The following is a 24,605-nucleotide window of genomic DNA, read 5'->3' on the forward strand; positions in this document are numbered from 1 at the left end:
GCAGCTCTTGGAGAGAGGCAGCCTTGCAGACCTGCAGGCCCCAGTGCTGTGGTGGTGTAAACCAGCAGAGCTCCACAGGGGTCAGCAAACCTCCATGGATTTACAGAAGAATAAAATTTCAATGGGCTGTGGTTTACTCTGCACTCGGGCATTATTCTTGAGCTACCTGGTTGGAGATGTAAGAATATCAGAGTGTCCATACCAGATTAGAACAAAAGTCTCTCTGACGGGAACAGTAAGTGGATATAGGGATACCATAAGACAAAGGCAAAAAGGTAGGATACTTCCCCAAGTAATCAACCAGCTTCCAAATATTTTCAGCTCAGGGAACTTTTGCCTATTTACTAACTCCCAAGCAATTTCTCACATGGTAAACTACCAGTGTTTAGAACAACTGCAAATACTTAGCATCCACCACTGGAAAGGGCCCCTTCTGCCTCTCTACAACTACAGAGGGAGTACAACTTCTCCTTCTCACCCAACTACAGCTAACTTTGGTGTCATAATTTTTGCATTGGAAGAGACAGTAAACAGTCAGTCTCTATCACTCTTCTCTGCTCCACTCACCTACTGTGCTCTCTCTCTCAACTCCAACTCATCTCTTTTACAAGCTGGCAAGTCCCAGCTTGCTCAGTTGCTCCCTGCATGCAAGTTTTTCCGCACTTCTGAATGTCCTCACTGTCCTTCTCTGAACAAACTCCAATTCTACTATCACTTTTTGGAGACAAAGGGACCAGATCTGTAATCCATAACAAACAGGAGGGCAAACCATTGATTCATAGTGTCACATAGTGCCATAGCATCTTCATATAGTGTCATGACATCTTCCATTTGGTCCTCGTGTGCTTTCTTAACGTCTCCTAGCATTTGATCTGGTTTCTTGACTGCTGCCCATCACTGAAACGTCAAGCAACACGGACATGGATGCTCTTGCTGTGCTGCTCAGAACAACAGTGTGCGCTAATAAGGACAAGCTGAGCTGCTGAAATACCTTGTTGGAATTGCTCATCAGCAAGGAAACAACCTCTGAAGCAGCTTCAGATGCTATGGCCGCGCTGCCTTGTTTTCAGAGACAACGATACGGAGTCAGCCGAAGCCCAGCTGCCAGTTTGTTCTTGGCTTTGTCACCTCTGTTCAAATAAATTTGGGTAATCAAAGTCTAGGAGAGTTGGCAAAGCCAGCTAGCGACAGCCTCAGAGGCGACAGTGTCCTGGAACATTTCAGATCCAAATTAACCCAAGGTAAGCACACCCAGAGTCACTGGCCTCACACTATGGACAATCCTGACCCTTTGTGTTTACTTGCAGCTCTATGCATGTAAAGACCTGCCAACATCTGGACAAAACCTCCAGTGATGCTGAACAAGAGCTACTCTGTGTCACATACACAAGGAGCCTCTATTTTTAGCCGCCTGAAAACAAATGACACACTGATATGATCGAAGACAGTTGTGAGAACTGCTGAAACCCAGGGATTCAGGACTTACGTGGCCAGAGATACTGCTTTAAGCACATTTTCATTTCCTGACCGCTCGCTGCTGCCTTTGTCTGCAACATGTTGCCGCTCCATCTGGTTCCACATGTTCAGCGTGGCTGACGGGGCACTGATGTCATGGGACGTGAAGGGGAAAAAAATGTACAGCAACAGCTCTTCTTGGTTACAACACAGCTCACTTGGATTTGGGCTTGATGTTCCCTAAACCACACGGCACTGGTTGTGTTTTCTCCTTAGCAGAAGGTTACCTGACTACCGTAAACTCCTTAAGCTGGCAAAGTTACACCAGCAGAAAGGGCAGCTGATTCCCCCAAACTGAGGGAGCGCTGCCTCTCTTGCGGAGCACTTGCATGAGCACAAATCCGTGGTTCACGTATAGTTTTAAAACACGGTTTGAGCAAGTGGCTTTGCTTTACCCTTGACACCAGCCCATTTGCAAGCAGCATAAGCGCAGAGCTGCTGCTCAGCTCTGGCACCGCTCAAGGGTTTCGGGAACGTTTCTTCTTCCCGAGGTCAGACCTCACTCTGAGGGTCTCTCAACAGCTGCCCTCACACTCCCAGTTTAATTTACCCTTCGAGACTGATTTACAGGGCCCAAGGACACAGATCTGATCAATCCGTGTGCTCAAGAGGCAAATACTTTATTCGGACCCCTCTCTAATTAAAATTCCTTGCCAGAAAGGCCGCAAGACGTGGCACAAACAATAGCTCCCTCCACCCCCTCCAGCTGCTACCCCACGAAACAAGGCAGCGAGTCCCTTTTTTTTTTTTTTTTCCAGGCAGAAATCAGCCTGCCAGACAATAAGAAGTAACTTTCGGTCAAGCCATCTGGAGCGGCTCGCGCTGCACGCGGAGGGGAAAAAAAAAAGCTGCCTTTGTTTGCACGGCAATGGGGCAGCAGCAGAGGCACTCCTACTCAAAATCAGTTGCCAAGCAAAAGGCACGTTACCCGGGGACGCTTTCGGCCACATCAGCAAACTGAACATCACATGCTTCCAATTATTTTTATCCCAGACAAAAAAAAAAGAAAAAAAGGGGAGAAAAAAAAAAAAAGGCAAGCTTAAGTGACGTAAGGGGAAACAGCTGTAACCAAACTCCTCGGGGCGGCTTGGCTGCCCCGGCGCCCGCGTCGCACGCGGAGCGGGTCGGCACCGCGTCGGAACTGCCCCGCGAGCGGCGGGCCGGGACGCGGGCCGGGCGCCAGGGACGGACGGAGGGATGGACGGATGGATGGACGGAGGGACGGACGGAGGGACGGACGGATGGAGGGACGGCGCAGGCGCTGCGGGAGCGGAGCGCCCGCTAACCCCGAGTGACCCGCGCGCCGCCCGCGCTCGGGGTTACTGCCGTTCACGGCCGCGCGCACGGAAGGGAACGGCGGCCACGGGCACGGCAGGAGGAGGAGGAGGAGGAGGAGGAGGAGGAGGAGGCATTGTTTAGCTTAGATGGTTGTGATTCCTGCTGGAGGGAGAGAGTGTTTTTTTGCCTAGTAGCAGTGCTTGGCAGTCGGAGCCAGCCAAGAAATGAGGAAGATAAGTTTCTGGCTTAAATAAGAAGAAAGGGGAAAAAAAAAAATGTAGATCTGGGCTCCTGACTCATGCAAGGCACATGGGGCGTCTTTCTTTTTTTAATCACTGCTCCACCTGCAGAAGCAGATATTCTCAGGCTTTATGATATCACATGGCCTGCACAAATTGCTGTTTATGTTATGCCAAAGCCTCTCACAGCCGATGTTGCAATGCCATGGGCACCACCTGGAGACTGAAGAACAATCTCTGCCCCAAAAAGCTGGTTATCCGAAGACAATGAGCAAGCAGCAGCCTGCAGCTACGAATTTACGACGTCTCCTCCACATGCCAGTCCTCACCATGCCCTGGCACCAAAGCAACAAGCACATCCACGTGCACCCTGGGCACAGTGAGCAGACACATTGCAAGGGACAATGCTGAGAACCCTGATTTTCGCTCTTCATTTTCCCTCCATCCACGAGGGCCTAAACTCTACCCAAAACTCACTGGCCCATCTCAAAACCTCCTCTGGTGTTTGTGGTTCAGCACTCAAGGCTCCAAGTGCCTGCAAAGCGGGTGCAGGCTCTGCCAGCACAGGGTTGGCTCTGGGATGGGGGGAAGATTCCAGGCCAGCCCTGGGCCCCACTTTGAGTTGCATCAAGCAGCTCAAGACTTACCTCATTAAGAAGCTTCCCAAAGCTCTCTGTCACAGCCTCCACGGTTTCCGACAGGTCCCACAAGGAGGAATTGAAGGAGATCCGTGTCTGCAAGAAAAGAGAAGCAGCAAAATAAAAAACTTGAAAAGTTTTGTTCTTGTAAAGTCCTTCTTGCAGGAAAGAGTGTCCACAGGACAGAGTACTCGAGGCGGGAGCCCAAGGGCTGGATTTCTGTGCAGGCTTCAAGCCTGAACAGCCTCAGGGACCCACAGTGCAAAGGAGATGCTTCTTTCCCCCCTCACGGGGTAGCTACACCGATCTGACAGTAAACACAGTCATCCTAATAAAAGCAGATAAATGCAAGCACTTAAATCTGCAATGCAAAGCATGATTTTCACTCCACGTCCCAAAACAAGGACAGTGCAACGTATGGGCAGACCTGAGACCCCACAGGCTCGGCCAGCTCGGCAGCAGAAGCCAAACTCCTCAAGGGAGGAAAGGACCACACGGTGAAAATAAGATTTCAGCAGGACTCCACAGAGGTCAACCCAGAAAGCCTTTAACTCTGCTGTCCCTTCCTCATCACCCGAGTCTTCCAACAGCCTGCGATGCTTTCAAATTAAACCCAGCACATATTTTAAAGCAGCCAGTTTCTGCAAAACAGCTGATGCACACACTGCACAAGCGGGGCAGGGTGACAACTTTCCCAAAGCACAGCTCTCGGGGAGCTGCGTTGGCTTTAGCTGCACTGGAGACAACTCTTTGTTTTCAGTTGGTCTCCATGTAACTCGTGGGTCTGGTTTTCGTGGGTTTTTCTGTTTGTTTGTTTTCCTTCTACTCTTACTCCTGGGAGGTAGCAAAGATTTATCTTGTACTGGAAACATTTAGCAACAGAGAAACATCTAGACTCTTTAACCTAATAATTACAACATAAAATCTCTTTCAGAGGAACCAGAACTACAACCATTTCCTTAGATTTCATATTAGTAGATACATGCTACAGCATGCGAGAACACACTAAAGTCACAGTATTGTGACACACAATATGGTCAAACCATTGTTTTTAGCATGTGTTTTTTGGATTGAAACTTCTCATTTTCATGTAGGGCAATTTCTGGAAGCCTGCTGAACGCCTGGAGATTTTCACATGCTGTAGCTGATTTGCTGGAGGGAGGTTACAGCTGGTCAGAGTGTCAGCTGGTCTAAGTGGGCACTGCTCCACTGATCTGCCGGACTGTTTGTACCCAGATAACTTTTCCGAGAGCTCTGTTAGTGCCTGCTCCGAAACCAGCTGTGAAGTCATGGAGGGTATCCGTAAAAACTCACCGTTTGGGCTAAAAGAAAAACAAACCAGTTCCCCCCAGGCCAAGCCCTTCTGGAGACATTTTTGGAGAAAGAGCTAACAAATACCAAAGTCCCATTGCCGCACTCCCACTGTAGCAACAAGATGGGATAAAACGCCCTTGGGTCATGCATGCAGTGGGTATGCTTTGCTCAGCTACATTCACCTCAAGATCCACAGGGATCCCTGCAGCTCAACATACTTGAAATCATTCAGGCACAGGGTGGGCGACGAGAAAACAAAGTTTTCCAGTGATACTACTTGGCTGAGATTAGTGAAACTCAAAAGCCAGTTGCAAAAGGATTAGTGAAGGAGATCTTGGTGACACTGGGTGGTTGAGTGCCAGGTGAAATTAAGTGCTGCAAAGTAACATACATGGGAAGATGACAGTTCTTCCACCTTTAAATACCCTCTGATGGCTCTGAACGAGCTACTCAAGAGAGATCTTAGCTTTATAATGATAGGACAGATCAACATCAATATAAATCCACAGTGCATTCCCCTCTCTGAAGTACTAGGTACAATTTTGGATCTTCCATTTCAGATAGGGCGCAAGTACAGAAAAAGGCTAAAGTACGATTTAAGACAAAATGACCTCCGAAAGGAGAGCAAAAGACCGTGGTTATTACGACAGGACCTGTAATGATGAACAGAGGATATGACAGAGGTCTGTAGAATTACAAAGGGGATGGAAAATGTGAGCAGTTCACTGTGCAAGACAAGAATTAGAGAGCTTCTAATAAAAGAGATCAGTTTAAAATAAATCGAAGAAGTTACTTCACACACATCCCAACTGTCAATGTTAACTGTAGGTTTGAAAAAAAGAAGGACAAATACTAAGAAGAACCCTCTATATTCAGCATACCTCAAGTATGACTGATCCCATTGGAAGAATGTGTGTGGCAGGTATCTGCACTGGAATAAGGGAAGCAGTGACTTTTTTCCCCAGTGAAACGCTGCAAAACTTTGCCTGTCCCTTTTGGCAGAGAGGGGAAAGGCATTCAAGTTCCTGCAGTATCTAAACAGAGCTGCCCTGCCCAACTATAGTCTTAGTGGTGGATTAATCATGCCCTCATCCACACTCATCCTCCAGGGCAGCACACTCCTGGGTGATGTGTTTCACTGCATGCATTCTGCGTGCTTGTGTGTGCATGCTACAAGGCTCAAAACGGAGACAAATGCTAGAGCTAACCAGAGCCAAGGCAAGCCCTCAGGAAGCCTACCTGTCAGCTCCCACTAAAAAGGATGACCAACACAGTAGGATGTATCTGTGTTTGAGGTGTTGTGAGGCCATAATTCAGTCACCGACTACAACATTAAAGCTAATTGTTTCTGCTAAATAGGACCACTTAGTCAACCTTGCTTTGAAATAACTACAACTTTAAATTGATCTCAGTAGACGCTTTACACTTAGCAGAATTATTATTTCACTTAGCAGAAAAACTGCGTGCTTTTTTTTTTTCCTTTTCTAAGAGCGGAAATCCCAAAGCACAGCTGTAAATACCATTGTGCTTGACCCAAAACGCTCAAAGAGCATAGAAAGCCGCAAGTTCAATTGCAGCTAGTATTTACATTAAAAGACCTTTTCTAAAGCCATTTGTCAACTGGAATGCATTTATTAGTCAGTGTTTTGCTGATCGTAACTATATGACAAAACACCACCCATGCAATGAAGGGATAAAAACCATTACATTTTCACGTGCTCACCCACACTCCTTCAAGAGTACTACAGTGCACAAGCCACAAAATACTTAAGGCTTATTACAGACCCACATCCACTGGAACAGACCATGGAAAGCCCTTCCCAAGCAGCACTGTAGAGATGCAATCCCACATGACCAATTTAAGTTACCTCTGCCAGTTAACCCTGTCTACTTAGTTTCAAAACTAGGGAGATATGCAGGGGAAAAAGGTCATCCCAAAGCCAGAAGCCAGGCAATTTTATGATGTATGACTTCTGATATATGTTCCACCAGCCCAGTAGGACATCTCTGACTTACTGACATTGCCCTCACTAGCCAGGGGTGCGTATAGCCTTCCTCAAACTTCTGTGGGACAACAGCCCTCTTGGCACTGGAAGAAAGATGAGAAAGAAATCAGTATAATATGGGCTTGGAAAGTTTTGTTCCTCAGTTTGTTTGTTTTTTTTTTTCATACCAGCTCCTGACCTACCACCAAATGCCCCAGGTGCAAGACAAGCCTCATGGGGGCAGCTGTGCCCCCAGGTAACTTGCACAGGGTGTCCTGGACCACACAGGGCAGGCCTTATTGTTGGCCAAAAAGGCTCTAGAAATGAATGGAGATTAAGATGTGTGGGTCCTGGAAAGAGGGATTTGACTTTTGGAAAGGTTACCTGCTTCTAGTTGCACAAAAGCCCAGTCAAAAAGGGAGGTTGATCATCTGCCTCAGCGCCTCGTGATCACTCCTAGATCCTCCTCTAGACTTCCATATAAATGTCTCTCCCTGAACTGGCTCTTGCACAAGAAAGAATATGAAAGTATACACAAACCCCATACCATGCCCCTGTCAACATGGCTCTGTCTGTTCTTTTGTTCCAGAAGAGCAAGAACTGAGATGCTAAATGAAAGAAACATACAATATTCTGGGGCACATCTAGAAATCTTATTAAGTAGAAGACCTTCTATCCTTATTGTACTATTTCTGTTTGGGCTGATCTTGATAGAACAAATGAGTAGGTGTGCAAAAATAAGCGTTTATTCTTTGCTTTATTTCATCTCCCTTAAAAGCACTGCGATGTTCACAGCCAATAAGCTTTGGTGTGAACTCTTAACAATTATCTTTCTAAAACTGTGCTCTGTCCATAATTCGCTAATAATCACCATTTTGTCGTTAGTTGCCTAAAACATTTCTTCTTTTCCTTAGGCTGCAAAAGCAAAAACAATTTAAGAGTGGTGTAAGCAAGTGTTGACATGAAAGGTGGGGGTCTCAACCCACACCCCGACTACTGGCTTCTCAATCTTGCACCCTCCCCTGCTTTTTTCAGCAAAAACAGTTGTGCAATCACACAATCAGGTCAGTCAATTTTAATCCAGATCAGCTCCCTGATGCAACTCATACATGGCCTTGCATAGAGAACAACGAACAGGAAAGCACAAGGGCTGGAACAAGCAGCTGGATGCTAGACTGAGTCTTCTGGATATATCTTACAGCTCACCAAGCTACAGCCATTCAACCAGCCAAGTAAGCGACCAGGATGTTAAATTTGAACAGTTCTTGCACACTGCCACAAGCCTTTTGACCCTAATTGCACTTATCAAATCATACAAATATCTTTTCTCTGCCTCTCCAAGAATTACTGCTATCACTGGAGTCCAGGTCTACTTAAATGACATCAGAGCCTCCTTCCAAATCTCTGTGGCATACCTCTGTTTGATTAGAAACACAATTTTCTACTTATGGACATGCCATGCTATGAAGTTCATCAGGGAGATTAAGTAAAAAATTAAAAATAAATTTCTGGGCCTATCAGCTTGCAGGCAGACACTCTTTAGAAGATAGACTCTGTAGGAGATAAAGTGCACGCCAGCTTCACTGTGCATGTCTAAGGTTTGAGCCACAATGACTTTAATGATAAGCTGTTAGTCAAAAGCTTTCTTTGTTGAAGAACTGAATGTTCCCTCTTTGTCCAAAGATGTTACTGCAGGTCAAGGCACTTCCTAGCCTTTAAAGCCACCAAGTTTCAAACATGTTGGTCAGGATCCTAGGGTCAATTTATTCATTTTGCATGGCCACATGAACGCCAGTGGGTTTCAGTTCAATCACCGAAGCATTGCCAAAGTCTTAGTAAGGGGACATCCTTTGTCATTTTTCTGCAGAAAACTGTGGGGTTTTGCAAGATGGTGTACCCTTCCCAGCAGGTTTAGCAGTGTTGACTTCAGGACACCAGAGCTTTTTTCTCTGAAGCCAAGATCATACGCCAACTTCTCAGAAGTCCCCAAAATTGCACATAATGTCTTAATCTATCTTGCAGTTGCCAAGTGGCAAAGTCGGAGTGGCTTAGAACCGCTTTCTTCCCGCAGTAAACAACACAAATGTAACAACACAGATGTAGATACACTTGGTATCTGCTTGTCAGCTAAATGGTGGAGCCTTTCATAAATGAGAAAAACAGTACTGACCCCCTGCCGAGCCCAGCAGATCAGTGCTGAATTGTACTAGCCAGCCACTTTCACCAGGGAGTACAAATTTCCAACATTTCCCAGTCATTTAAAGTAAATGCATGCATATATATTTATTCAAAGCACAAGGAACAGCTTAAGGCCATTCATTTTCAGAATGGCTCATTTTGTTATGATTTTAGTGCTATTACCTCACCTCTTTATGTTTATGACTAGCTTGTTCTCCCAGCAGGAAGGAAAATATCCAGATGGAGGACATGCAGAAAACAAAAAATGAGCTACGGTGAAAAGTAGCTGACTACTATCTACTGAGGTGAAGAGTAACGAGATCCCAGGGTTTGATCCTCTTTGACTGTGGACACGCCAAGCAAGCGGTACAGGACTTTCTGTCCTGAAGGGCACATTAAATCTGGAAACTCACACAGCACAAGTGTTCATTTCTTCCACATCACACACCGTGTGTTTTGCTTTAGCGGATAACAAAGTGGGTTCTGTGGTCCCGTCTTCTCTCTACTGATACTTCCAGTGCTAACTTCTTCAAAACTATTGTATTTGATCCAGAAATTGTGAAAGCATCTCTGGGGTTTCCTAGATAAACAGCCAAGTCTGACACGGTCTCCAAGCACCCCCCAAACAGTGTATTTGCATGAAGTTCAGTTATGAAGCTCTTGCTTCAGAGACTATTCAGTTGGACAACCTTTCAAAGACAGCCTTAAAATTTGACTCTTCTTTGCATGTATCAAACCTAGTCAAAGGTTATGGCCAACCACTGGCTACAAGCTTCTGCACTCAACGGGCCCCACAGCAAATACAGGTGGTGATACTTGTAACACGCAGCATGTGTCTGTCTAACTCCTGGGCTCGCTCCAGCCAAGATACAACATCTGACAAAAATACAGGGACAATGAATAGTCCATTTGTTACCACGCAGCATAAATATTTTCCCCTTGACGAACTAAACTGCGGACCGCACACATTTACAGGCTGCTCTGCATGTAGCAGAAAGGATGACAGGAAGAAGCCAGGTTGTTCCAGCCTCACTGACCAAGACCATCTTGACTCCCCCGACTCCCTCACCTGAAACCCTGAAAAACTGCCACTGTTCTCACTGGTGGCATCCCACAGGTATGACTTGTGCACTCACCCGAAGAGGCTTCAAAGGGTCCAGGTTAGCATGGAAGACCTGTTCTGCTGCGTGGAGTTTCTCCTTTGGCAAGGTGCAAACGAAGGTTTCAAAGTCCATGGCCACCGTCTGGTTTTGGATTGTAAGAAATTCGGACAGCGTTGAGGCATTGCAGAGATCTCGCAGCCGCATGCGGTAGCCAGACACAACAACCTAGAAAAGCAGATGAATCTCCCTTGGTAAAACATCCACAGCACAAAGTCAGCTATCACCTAGATAGAACCAGCCACCCTTTAAAGATACAGGGAAGAGGGCACTTTTCTCTATAGCTTGCATGTCCCTGACCCCTGTGCAGCTCTGAATTCTGAGAAGAGCCTATTTCCCTGCTGAGGAACTGGGAAACAAGTCGCAGGGGAGGCAGGTCTCTCTCTGCTTCCCCACACGCAGACCCCGAGCAGAGCAACGCTGCCCTCCACAGCAACTCCTCCTCAAACCAAGGGTACACGCGTTGCCCAACGTCCCGTCTTCTGGGAACTGAGCCATGGAGACAAGGCAAGTCTTGTGATGGGACTCGAGCCTGGCAAATGCATGTGAAGGGCAAGAGACCTATGTCCCAAACTCCTGAGAGAGATTACGGGCCAGGCGTGTGTTCTGTGCTGCTCTGGATCAGCATCTTCTCCCTTAAGAGCTCTGGCCTGTCTCTTCAGTAAGAGCTGGGAGAACCATTTTGCAGTGTTTTGGGGTAGATGACCTACCAGCAAAGGAAAGCATTAATTTAAGACTGCAACAAACAAGGCAGCAGAACTTACAGTCTTCTTCCACAGGCATGTTTTACTGGAGGTGGTGGTTTGCTTGTGAATAAGGTTTACTTATCCACAGTTAACCACATTACTTGTGAAGCAAATGCATAGAATAGCTCTGAATTATCACAAGTCCCTTGCAAACTTGATAGCCAGATTTCTTCAACAGGGTCAGCAGCGGATTTGGGTATGCTAAGCCCAGCATGGCAAACACTTCATACAGGTCGTAAACACAAGGAAAATCTGGGATTTGGGGATAGGGGGTTTACATGTCCGATGCTGGACAGAGGCATCAATATAAGAGCCTGAATATAAACACACAGTAAATAATACACAGTAAACGAAACACACAGTAAATATGTTTCATTTCTGCCTTCTGTTCTCTTATAATACGTAGCATACGTTACTCAACCTCTAGCAATATAAAGATCAATTTACAACCCCCAAAGAATTAACATTTCCTGCATCATGCCGATAAGTCACACTGAGGACATTTTCTTGTCTTTCAAAACCAAAAGGGCATCAGCAATCCAGAGGGAGAAAGAAATGCACTGCAGTCAGAACAGAAGCAGATGAAATGAGAAGGAAGAGATTTGTAACGCAAAGCTTCAGCAAACATTTAACTTTAGTCTGCATCTATACACCAAAAGTAAGATGTTGCTGGGCTACACACTGAACAAATGCAACAGATCTTGCATGAAAGAAAGGCTGGCCTTTTAGAAAAATTCTGCCACCACATCAATACTTAAAAAAAGGATATTCCTGTGGCTGGAGGCACTACAGAAATACTGAGGAGACCTGGGTTCAGTCTGGAATAGTTTCTTTTGCAAGGACATATAGAAAAACAGCATCACAGGCAGTTCCACCTCCATGTGAGGAAGAACTTCTTTACTGTGAGGGTGACAGAGCCCTGGCACAGGCTGCCCAGAGAGGCTGTGGAGTCTCCTTCTCTGGAGATCTTCCAAACCCGCCTGGATGCCACCTTGTGCCACGTGCTCTGGGTGTCCCTGCTGGAGCAGGGGTTGGACTAGATGATCTCTAGAGGTCCCTGCCAACCTCAACCACTCTGTGATTCTGTGATCTCCTAGGGCCTCAGGTCCTCATCCAAAAAGGAAAATGAGCAGTTCTTCCACTGTCCCTTGTGGCTGTCCATCCCTTTCCCCCTGATTTTAAGCTCTTCCAGAAAGAAGCCACTTTTCCAAAAACAGGAGTTCTGTTGTATATGACCCTGAAACAAAGGCCCTGGGACCCTCACCAAAATTAAGCCACCCGCTCATAACAAGTCAGGTCTCTGCAATAATTTCAAGTCACACACCTTAAAAGAGGTAAGACTTTTTTCTTTTCTTTTTTTTTTTTTTTAAGCACACCATCTCTTTAGCTTGTAAAAGTAATTACCAAAGGACATTGTAACATACAGCTTCATAAAATTCACGGAAGAATTAGACACCAGTATCTGCATGGAGACATAGTTCGAAAGGACCATTACCCACTGCGCTTCGGAGCAAAGCGGTGAGCCTGGACTTGGGAGGTGGAAGGGATTTCCTTCTCCGCTTGCACATTGCCCTGCAGTTCCTCCTCTGGGGCCTAAGGCCACCAGGCCTGACTTCTGCAGTAGAAAGGGAGCTGCAGAAGTGGATGAACTCACCTAGCTCGACACAAACAATGTTCTCATCCTGACAGTGATGGACGGGCACCAAAAGCCACGGGCTCAGCCCACAGCTGCCTGTCCCTGAGCCCAGACTGAGTCTCCTACCAACAAAAACAATCTTTTTTTCCCCTAATTGATGCAGAACACTTCAAACAGCACTGTCAGACAAATCAGTGTTTTACTTTGAGGAGGGAACAAAAACAAAAAAACACAGGAAAGAAGGAATTCTCTTCAGCTTGCAGAGCACTAGGTTATTTTTTATGCACATCAAAACATTTACATGTGGGTCTGTCTACAGTTTCCAAGGCAGGCAGTAAATCCGAGGGCAAGGCAGAGAAGCAGCAACTGCATTTTGACCAGTGTTTGTACAACAGCCAGCCCAGAAGGGTCCTGCACGGCGGCCTTGGCGCTAGGGTGAAATGAACAACAGACTAACACTTGCACCAGCGGCCGGGGCCTCTTTACCTGCTGCAGGTTGATGCCCGCGTCGAGCAGCTCCTCTGCTGCGGAGGGCGGCAAGGACGCGTTGCGGCGGAGGAAGTCTGAGAAGGTCTCGTTGTCCACCAGGAAATCCCGGAGCTTCAAGTCTGCAAGGTGACAAAACAAGGCAGCGTGCGGGTTAGGCCGAAGCCAAAGGAAACGCATTCGAGAGCCGCGAACAGGAAAAGGCAAAGGCTGCCAAATGGGGGAAAGGGAATTGCACAAACCGTAGCGCAAAGGGAAAGAAGAAACAGGAGCTGTGGGCAAAATCCTCTGAAACGCAGCAGCTTTCAGAGGTGCGGCCAAACCACGGCGTCCTAACCTCAAAAACAGCACCTCTAAATGCAGCTCCCCTTGAACACCTTTGCTTAGGCTCGGGCAGGAAAAGCCGAAGCCAACCGAGATGCTCCCCCTCCGCAGGGGAAGCCTCCTCCAGCACCAGGCTCACATGGAGATCCGGCTTTCACTGATGTCCTTGTGTTCTTAGCGAAACCAGGACTGGACCGGTGCTTGGGCTGATGAGATATTTACTAGATTGTGGTTTTTTTTTTTTTAATTATGCTAAAAATTGCTGCTAGGAGTCCTCCACCCAAAACATATTTCAAAACCTGACGTGTGCAGACACACAGTTATCAGACGATACCGAAATCACAGGCAGACCTAGAAAGCAATCCTGCCTGCACTGGCAAAAAGATTGCAATTTTGCAAATGCAAAATTTCTTTCCTGAAATCTGCACCTCCTGAAGCCCTTAGTATTTCAGCTGTTGGCAGAGGGGAATCATCTGGAAACTGTAATCCTTGTGCAGAAGTCAGGAAGCCTGGGGGTTAAGCAGCTGGCTCTTGCGCTGTTTCTTTGGTTAAGAAGGTTTTGCTTTCCGTGTTTTTCAGAGACCGATCCCATCTTCGCTACGCGTCAAGACGCGATGCTGGGGAGAGCGTTCCCAAGGCCCGGGTCATCCCGAGGCGCTCCCAAGCCCGGGCACCGCGCTGGTTTTTCCGACGGCGGCCGCAGGGCAGGAAGCGGCGCGCTCGGCACGCAGAGGCCCGCGTGTGCGCGCGCGGGGTTACTGGCGGTCGTTGCTCTCCCGTGCGCATATCCAGTTACCCGATCCCCTCCGCCGCCTGGTCCTGCCCGGGCTGAGGCAGCGCCGAGGTTACTCCAGGATGAACGGCTCTCCCGCGCGCTCGCTTCGACGCCCCAAGCGCTCCTCCTCCGACACAAAAAACGCAACCCGGGGTGCCCTCCCCCAGCCCAGATTAAAAATAATAACAATAATAATTAAAAAATAAAAAAAGAGAGATCAACTCCAACGATACAGATCAGCCTTCCCCCCGTGTGCACCCAGCCTGGTGGGAAGCGGGGCAGCATCCCCCTGCCACCCCAGTGCCAGGGCTCCTTCCTCAGGGCGCTGAACTCCCTGAGCACTTGTTTGTTTTTTAGTGAGATCATCCACGGGTCGGATCGGGAACTCGGATGGACAAAGGGATAGCTGGCTGGAGGCACACTGGCATGCAAAGATCAGATGTTTGCAGGCTTTTTCGCTTAGCTTGTCTCTATTTAGGGTATTATTTCAAACTCTTCTTAAAGGGCCACACACCTCATATTTAAAAAAAAAATGTGCAATAAGTCTCCTACTTTGTCTCCTACTTCCCTCTGTTTCCTCATTGTTGTTTGGGTTTCTGGGGTGTTTTTTTTTTTTTTCTATCACATGAAAGCAGGATTTTCTTGGCCGGGGACATATTCTACACGTAATTGCAGGAAAGCTGCTTGAACTACACCTGGATTCATGCTGACCTGTCTGTAATCACAGTGGGGAGTAACAGAGACCCGGCCTTTTTCCAGAAGAGTAACTACCAGGTGTTAACAGAAGGTTTCTTCCCTCCACTTTTTATCATTTGTCAGGTTTTCTCGGCCTTAGGACTTTCTGAAAACCAAAACAATCTTCCTTTTGCAGACCTCTGATGGGGCTTTTCACTACAGTTTGGAACAAAACATGAAATTACCGAAAGTCTCAGTGGGACGATGCTTAGCTGCCTGTTGACTTAATATGGACCTGTTCTTGCTGAGCATGACCCTCGTCTACCTGGGACCACACATGAAAGCCCTGAAAAAACAGTGTCATGATCTTGCTGTGCTGCCCCTGACAATGATTGAGCCTTTCTTACTGTGTGTTTTCTCCATCCACCTGCTCCTGCTCTAGCGTTTTTGCCCAGAAATCCTCATGCAGCCCCCCAAAACCATGGCTGCACACATAATGACTTGCATGTGAAGCCACATAAAAGCACCGTGGGCTGCAATCAGTCTAAATTCCTGTCCTGAATACTTGAGAAGAATGAGAGTTAACAGCGGTTTCCTCCTGAAAACAACCATTCTTCTCTCCAAGATTGCTTGCCCGCTAGGCCCAAGGAAACACAAGAGCGTTTTAAAATAACTGCTCCAAAAATAGAAAACAAAAGAAGCAGACAAGTCTTTTGAAAACTAACGCCAAACTTACCTAATAATGCAAACATTTGGAGTGGAAGAACACATTTCAGAACCAGAGGCTAACTACTGCAGTATTTTCCTGCCATAAAAGTTCAGACACGCTATCAAGTTACTTAAAAAGAAATGTGGTTACAAAGGTGTCAGCCCAAACTCGAGGATTTAACCCCATTTTCTCTCACACATGAGGCATCAGCTTTCGTGCGGTCAGTCACAGCAGTGATCCCGATTTCCTGGCAGACCAACCTTTCCAGCACCTTCTTCCCTAAGAACAGTGCTAGGCTGGTCACTTCTGGATTGAGAATCAGTGGTTGTGACAACAGAAACATCTATTAGGGGGTGAAGCGGTCTATGTGAATTAGCAGTGAAAAACAGATGCTTTTCAACTGACACATTTGCTCGTTAAACTGAGGTGCAGAACAGTGAATATTGACTATAAAAAACAGCAAGACCTCTCTATCTGAGGTCATGAGAAGCAACGTGAATAAAACTGACTCTCCTTTCCATGCAGAAGTGAAGCAATGCTTGTAGGATGAAGAAAGTCTCCTTGGTCTATACAGACTCACAGTCACTCAAAGTTTATGCTCTTCTTTTCTGCAAGTCCATTCCCAGCAACCTCTTAAGGTGGTTAAATGCACAAAGGAGCAGAAGAGCTCGCACCCTGGAAACAGTTTTAATTTGCTGCTCCTATCAGTAGTATGACCACCACCAGTTCCACAGCAAGAAATGATTATTTCCAGCAATTCTGAGAAGCTTCGTAGACAGGTGGGTTAAAAAAATCCCTTGCGGACAAGACACAGAATAGGGCTGCTCTTCTCTGAACACATTTCTTTCCCCCCGTCTTTTTTTTTTCGGTTCACATGAAAGAAAGAAGGGCTTACACCATCTTTCATAATTTAATAATGAATTCTAATTAAAAAAAGAGCAATAATGCAGAAATAAGAAAGGCTCATGAGAAGCATGGCTAGGGTTTTCACATCCCAAACACTGCCTTCTAAAAATAAAATGCACGCAGGCTGTGTTTCAACATTTCTTAATGCACTGCAGATTAAACTCTTAACTAACTACAGTCACTTGATAGAGTTAGTTAGCTTAGAGGTTTGTCCATCATCTATAATAAACCTGATTTCTCAGCTCGTTTAAAGCTAACTTCAGTGACAGAAAGGACGTTGACAGGGCTGTTCACTCGTCACAGTCCTCTGGGAAGGTCCACGGCCTCTTGCAGGGCTTAAGTCCCTACAAGAACTCAGGTGAAGGCAAGAGGGATTCACTTCATAAATTAATTCAGGAAAGGAAAATGGGGCAATGTGCCTAGTCTATAATCGTGCCTATTTATCTTGAGGAACCTCAAGCACACTCCCAGAACCAAGACCTATTGCAAGATGCAAGTGTCCCACGGAGCTATTGGAGGACCCAGAGCCGGTCTTGACTCCAGCAGCTGCCGTTCACAGGTAGTGCCTGGAACAAGTAAATATCAGCAGAACTGAGGACTGAAGCACTCTGCACAACTGCTGCTCACACAGAAGAACCATCAGTCTCCTAGTGTTAAATTCGTTATAATGTCATGCCCTACTGAGCCAATGACCCACATTGTGCAAAACAAACTTTTCTGAACAGCCAAGGGCCAGGCTTGGCACAGGGGCAAGTTTTCATCTACCTTCATTATATTCTCTTGACCAACTTCCCTAACTAACTTGGCAGCACATCCAGAAAGCATGACAGAGCGACATGTAACGTTCTTACTTTGCCTTACTATTTCTTTTTTTCCTATAAGCCATTCTTCCACCTATGTGGTGGGAATAGCTCTCAGAGCTGACTTTTTTGCCTCCTTGACGTTGACAGGAGCTACCTCCCTACGTGTTGCACAGCCCTACCCTGGTTGGCCGACAAGAAGTCAAGCAGCTCAGCAGGCCCGTTGTGCAAGGCTGCTCATGTGAAAACACAAGGCTAATTTTCAAAGTGCTGCCCCTTCTGCAGCCATCGCTTCATCTATTTTTATGGCAGGCTGCAGGTCTCCGGCAATCAGCCATGTAATTGTGTTGTCCGTGGAGGTATTTAGATGAAACCCAAGTAAGCGATACCTATAACCCTCACTTATTTGCCATTTCAGACTTCCCTTAAAATAGCGATAGGGAGGAGGCAGCCTCCTGTGTTCTCTGCTGCCATATGTCCAGCCGCTAGGACATCTCCTGAGAGAAAGGGAAAATATTTCAACGCTGTGGAAAATGCATTTCTCTCATCTTTCCTGTTGCTTGTGCTGGGAATGGTAAATTAAGAGGTAGCTGTGGGGCACTTGAGGTGCTAATGCCCCCGTAGCAGCCAGGAACCTCAGAGAGTCGTTCCTCACTGTAGGGGCAGCTCTCTGAGTCGTGATGCCAGTTCTAGCCACTGGGATTCTCAGATGCCACATGAATTTATCCTGTCCTTACACTGCCAAAAATTACCGTGAAAGGCACAGAACATGAATACCTGTCAGCATGTGTTGATTTTCCTAAGAAAATCACTATCTGGGGATGGAAGAGGCAAAGGGGAGGTAGAAGGACATCTGTTGAGAGGTGTCAATCACAGACTGTGCTTGCGACATACATCTTGGTACAAGAAATGTTTGGATTATGCTTCTCAGTCCTTCTTCCGTGGTACCTACAAGGGGGTCAGCCAAGGAGTCAGCGAGAAGGCAGAGAAGAGGGGACGCAAACCTCTTGGATGCTGGTGGGCAGGAGATGCCTGGGATTTTATTGTTGAAGCCTTTCCAGGGGTAACACGGTCAGCCACCTTCTACTGCTGTCCTAACCACGCTCTTGAGAGACAAGGGGGAGTCAAAAGCCCAAATGCTCCAGCACCAAAGATGCATCTCCAACACTGGAGAAATTCTTTTGCAAGTAAAGGTAGGCTGCTGAAGGTGAGGATTTACATCATTATGCTCTAGATTATACACAGATTTTAGATGTCCCAAAACAACAACTCTGAAATACAGTAAAATATACTAAAAAAAAAAAAAATAACACAAGCTGTAAAAGAAAGGATGAGGTCACATTCAGAAACATACCACAATTCCTACAGCAAATACTAACATGAAAATACAAGGGATGACGCTGTGCTATTGAGCATGGACCTAAGCAGAAGCTGAAAGCTGTGACCAAAGAGGGCCTCATCAAGACTTCCTTGTAATTGGGCAAGTGACCTTAAATTCAGTGGAAATTCAAGTCATGGGAAAAAGGAGAATCGGACGGTTTAGTCAAATGACCATTACTAACAGCAGAAGGGTTTTGATGAGCTGGATACCAAGTAAGCATGTAGGAGACTGCTGGTTCAAGCAAAAACCTACACCAGCAATAATATATAGCTAGATGTCCAAAGGCTTCCCCAACAAAACAAGTGCGGTTAGTAATGAGCACCAAATCTTAAAACCTTCAACCTTAAAAAAGGCAACAGAATTACCTAGAACTAAAGCACCTTCACAGTCCTTGTATTTATATAGCTTCAGAGCACCACAATTACAGTTTCCTCCATCCACTGGAGGAAAACGTTAGGGCAAGATCTTCAGCTGACAGTTCGTTTATGTTCTACTGACTTTTCAGAGCTACATTATTTTTTCACAAGCTAAAGAGCTCATCTTACTCAGACAAAAGCAATAGGCAGCCTGTTAACTTGCAGTATTTCTGCATATACTGTATATTGCATACTGTGGCTTTGTGGTTTAATCTCAAAAGCATTCCTCAAACACTACGCAATGTACAGTCCAAGCAGAAAACACAATCTAAAGTACAAGTAATCTGGACCAAAAATGCATCTCTCTCTAGAACAAGACATACTCGATAACACACAGTAAAATAAAAACATTAGAATTGGAAGTGAATACTGCAGCTTGTTGAAGACAAAGAAATTAGCAACAGGAGGCAGAATGTAATTATAGTTATTTGATTTTAGCTAGGCATCTGACATTAGCATTTATTTGTTTTATTATGAAAAATATTTAAACAGCATCTGCCTCCAGTGAAAAAGCCTGCAAAAATTGAACTCCCATGGACTTCCAACAAATATTGATTAAGCATTGCTCTATGTTCTTGCCTCACTAGAATTCAATTTTGATTAAACATCACCAATAATTCAAAGCCAGAATTTTTACTGCATTCTGACTGCATTAAAAACAATGTTGCATGCTACTGTATTTCAGAATAAGGACTGGAGTTTCTTGGTAGCTATTGATTTATTTAACAGGGATGCTGAGAAGAAAAAAAAACACAGTAAAAATTCAGTCAAAATGTGTTATTAGCAGAGAATTATTCCAGATTGAATATAAACTGTAGAGACATGGAGATGGGACCCGAATTAGGTGCTCTAAGTAAGACGCAGAAGTGGAAAGGGCTTTATTTTTCCTAACTGTGGCTATTGCTCAAGAGCCACCCTCTCAAGAGCAGAGCCCCAGATACTGGAAATCCCCTGAGAATAGATGTACTTTTCATCAGATGACCGCAGTGCAAATATCCCAGTAGAGTAATTAGTACCAATCCCAATGTGAAAACAGTCTCTAAACCCATCTTTCATCCAATCTCAGCCTGCTTAGTTTAAATAAACCAAATGCAATCTTCAACTCTTAGGGCAGTTTATTGAGATCCTGAGATTAGAAGTCACTGAGAACAAGCTCGGAAATTGTGGGAGAAAATAAATGCAAATTGAAGTTAACACTAGGCATATGTTTTTGTGAGCATAACCCCAGTATTAGCAAGCTTTGCTGATAAAGCTGCATACAAAGAAGGAGATAACAGGAGAGTGTGAAAGGCGTAATTGTTTATTTAACACTCACCATTTTATTTGATAGTTTAGGATAAAAGTCAGTATTGACAGAGCAGGCTAAAGAGTTTTAGGAGATTAAAGAAAAGCACTCAGGACTTTCCAGGTGAGTCCTGATCTGGAAGAACATGCTGGTACTACTTGCATTGCAACAAGCACAGCAGGACGAAGTTCTGTTTTTCTTTATCATTTTTATCAGCATCTAGACAAATTAATGACAGATAATCAGCAATGCTGTTAGAGCAATACAAAAGCTCTGAAAGTACATGGGAATGAAGTATGATTATCCTTGTAAGAGATTTTATACTGCACCAGATCTTTGTATCTAAATGTCTATCCACATAGTTTTATTACTATAATCTCATCTTTTGATACAGAATATGAAGAAGAAATACACGAGCAAATTCCACTGAAAGTGATATCATGCAAACGTGTAACTCAACAAATACCATGGCACCTCGCTGATAAAAGACTGCAGAGTCACCTGCCTAACACTTAAAACTTGACCAACACTGCCATAGAAGTCTTCTCAACCTTTGCACCTCTCTCTGCTGCCACCCTGCCTGTTTCAATTTAGGAAAGAAAAATAATGGGCCCCTATGGGTTCATGGCCACTGTGTTTACTGCCCATGGAAAGGGACTTAAAAAGACTCCCCATCCAAGCGTAATATGGGAAGTTTTTCTAGCGTATCTGTGGTTGCCCACACAGCTCCCATTCACTTAAGGGTGAAATATGTTGGGACATCCAGGTCTGACCCTGCTCAGAATCCCGGTGATTTCAAGAAAAAACTACTGAGGAAAGTTTGGGCAAGCCTGGCTCATGATCCTGCGTTCTCTGACTGTCTGATCAACATGACACACACACACCAAAGCAAAATGCCTTCTGTAGCCTGGGGACCCACTATCAGTTTCTTTTTCCATTTCCTTCATCCTGACAGATATCCAAGGTGGAGATTACCCATGCCACCCTGGTTTTCCCTCAGGGTCCAAATACATCAAGCATCTGGGAGGCAGCAGTAGGCTCCTAATTGTCAGGGCCCTCCAGGGCCATTCTCTTAGGGCCTAATGCAATGCAACACCTCGAAGATGCATTAAAGGCCAGACACATGCAACAACTGTCCTCCCACTACTGTCCTTAAGAGCTAAGAACTCCCTACCCCTATCATAGGGCCATGCTTTTGCTGGCATTTTCCTTGCTCCAAGGGAAGGACAAGGACCCGTGCGTGCATCACCCTGATACTTGATGCCAGGGAAGCCAATGCTTCCATGCAATGACAGGAATGCCACCTTGCAGCAGCTGGTGTCTGCTCGTATTCTGGATGGAAGGGAAGGCTACCTGGGCAAACTGCTCCAGGCGGTCAGTCTTTGCTAGGATCTTTCCCAAGAGAAGAGAGGGAGGACACCAACCTAACCAGGAAGATGCAGGCAGGCACAAGAGCTAATCCAAGCGTTTAGTCGAAGAAGGTGAAGTTGTACCAGGGAGAAGGGCTTAAGCAGGGAGTTAGCCATCACCCTAGCATCATCTAGCAGATGATGCACAACATCCTGTTTCCTGTTGTACAAGGTAATCACAAGCAGGACACATACCAGCAGGCAGCCTCTCCCAGGGCTCTTGTTCATCCCTGTGTCATTTCTTTTTTTAGCCAGTTGAAGCAGGGGTAGCGCAGTTTGTTTTGGCTGTTTGGGTGCAAACTCCTGTCTCTGCAGCACCAACACCCCAGAGGATGCCACTCACCCGATGCTCCTCTTGCACCACCAGCAATACTAATCCAGCAAACTAGTGGGAAAGGACAGCCATGCATGTAGAATAAGGGCCTGGGACCTGATGCAACTTCTTGAGTGATGTTTTTTTCCCTTTGCCTACTTCACTACTCCATTTTATTTGTTTGGTAAGGCTGGTTTCAAGAATAACAGAAATACGCCTTTGGGATTACTGAAAATCAAGAGATACGAAGCAAATATAAACCAGTAAATATGGCTTATCTGAGCAAACCTGAGCAACAGCCACAAAAGGAAGCTTTAGTTTTGCCCATGAATTTTTATTATCCTACGGTACTGCAGAACAGAGCATTTGGGAGGAGGAAGGGGTAGGGAAAACACTCCTCAGAGTCAACAGCAAGGTGTATATCCACCCAGCAAAGGTAGAACAAAAGCTCGCCGCTTGTAAACACGTTTTCCTCCACTAAAACACCGCCGGGGCCGGTGCAAAGCAGCACCTGCAAGGAGCCAGCCAGACCTGGGTGGGCGACAGTCCCCGCGGCCACGTCCTGTTTTTGGAAGCGCTATCACCACCCAAGGCCTTTGACTCGCTGTTCTGGGCATGACGGCGCCAGCGCTGAAGGCCTTGGCAACACCCCCGGGCCGAGACGCAACAAGCGGCGGAGGGGAGAGGCCTGTGCCGAGATGGAACACGCGGCGGAGGACAGCGGGCACGGGCCTGCAGAACGGATCGCGTTGGGGCGCGCGGGCGTCGCGCCGCTCGAGGCCTCCTGCGCGCGGCTGCGAGCAGCGGCACCCGCACAGCGTGAGCGCGGCCTGGGCCCGCTCCCTCTCACCACAGCTGGTGCTTCGCCTGGCCAGCGGAAAATAAGGGAGAAACGTGCTGTAAGGAGCAAAGGTGGGCTCTCCCCTACCAGCCCTCCCAAGCTTCTCTAACTCCTGGAAGATTTCCCCAATTATGAGGGATTACTTTCCACCTCACCAAGAAGTACCTACTCGTTTATTTTTAAGCATTTCTACCTTTCTCATGGCTCAGCGTGTGCTTTTCTTTCAGCACACAAGCTTGTCTGTATATTTAATTATACCATGAAAAACTGGTTAGGACTGTGAGACTGTCATCCTGTCCTCCTAGAGCAAGAAGTTTTTGTAACACACAGTTATTTCTTAGTGTTCTGCACCAGACATGGTGCCAGACAATACAGACTGCAAGGGCTGTGGGCAGGAGGGGAAGGAGGGGAGGAAGGGAGAGATAAGCCACCTATGCAGGCTGCGTCTTCTGCCAGGGAAGACACAAAGACAGGGGCAGCTTCAACAGACCCACCTTGGTCATGAGTTTCAAAGCCTGAAGACTTTGAAAAAGGCTCTGTAAACTGGTAAAAATGCCTGAAGCTAAGTATGGACATGCATGATCTGCAAAACAAACACTGGGGAAGAAAAAAAGAATAAAAAATAAAAACACACACACTATTTTATAGCTCCCACAGGGGAAGCACAAGATGCAAAGCCAGGTCTGAGCAGAGAGCTCCAGGTCTAGACCAGAGCTGGGGCCGGGGAGGCTTTACAAAACCTGCTGCTAAATGGGGACAAACTTGCACAAAGGTAGGCCAAAGAGCTCTCATGGACATCCTTTCAGGCTTGGATGTCTGCTTATATCTGACGTTTATCCCTACTGCCTGCTTGGATACCCCAGGGTGACTAGGGGAAGCTCTGCCATGGGAAGGGGATTCAAGCACTTCTCACACCTCACTGTTAGCAGCATCTGAAGGGCTGGTTTTTTGGTTCCCATGAGGAAGTAAATACCGTTAAGGATAAATACAACTCCTGTGTTTCTAAGGAAACAAATCTTGGTGCCGATTAGTGCACGGGAGTTTGTGCATTTACCAGACCTGCTAGGAGCTCCTGGTAGTGGCTTTCTTCCCCATTGGTTTTGATAGTTATGCTTATGAAAAAAGGAATGTAGGTTTTGACAGAGTTAGCAGACAAGCTGCACCCTCCACACAGCTTTCCCAGCAAAGACCTAGTTATTCATCTTAATGCAATCAGCTTCTGATGGCTTGAAACCAAGCCTCCCTCCCCAGTGTGTCCATCCCTTGCTTAAGGCAAGTGCAAGAGCTGCAGCTGAAAATGCAGTTACAACTGCTACAGACAAGCAAAGCATCCAAGTCCACAGACACAGGGGATTTTCCAGGTAACTCCAGCACACTGCAGGAGCTGGATGTGAAGTCACCCTGAGTGTCACCTCTGGATTTTTCATTTTCTTGGCCAGCACTCATAGCCTTGTTGGAAACGGATGGCCTCACAGGCAAGCACTGCACATTGCGTGGTGAATGCCTAAGGATAAAGCATGCGAGCACCCTGCCAGACAGGGATTCACGGCAGGGAATGGCTCAGATTCTGTAAAGCAAACGCTACCTATGATCAGG

General features: G+C 46.3%; 1 protein-coding gene across 2 annotated transcripts in view; it reads right to left on the reverse strand.

Moving 5' to 3' along the window:
- Positions 1-24,605, reverse strand: part of ABCA1 (ATP binding cassette subfamily A member 1) — a 67,844-nt gene that overhangs the window by 31,143 nt on the left and 12,096 nt on the right. For both annotated transcript variants that reach the window (XM_088530414.1, XM_088530413.1), the window contains exons 5-7: positions 13,176-13,297; positions 10,284-10,475; positions 3,680-3,766 (exon numbers count right to left, since the gene is read on the reverse strand). In XM_088530414.1, coding sequence (XP_088386540.1) covers positions 3,680-3,766; positions 10,284-10,475; positions 13,176-13,297 — 401 coding nt within the window. The remainder of the gene's footprint in view (positions 1-3,679; positions 3,767-10,283; positions 10,476-13,175; positions 13,298-24,605) is intronic.

Source organism: Tinamus guttatus, unplaced genomic scaffold (assembly GCF_059628265.1).
Source record: "Tinamus guttatus ecotype Peru unplaced genomic scaffold, ASM5962826v1 Tinamus_guttatus_pri_ptg000372l, whole genome shotgun sequence".
Classification (NCBI taxonomy): domain Eukaryota; kingdom Metazoa; phylum Chordata; class Aves; order Tinamiformes; family Tinamidae; genus Tinamus; species Tinamus guttatus.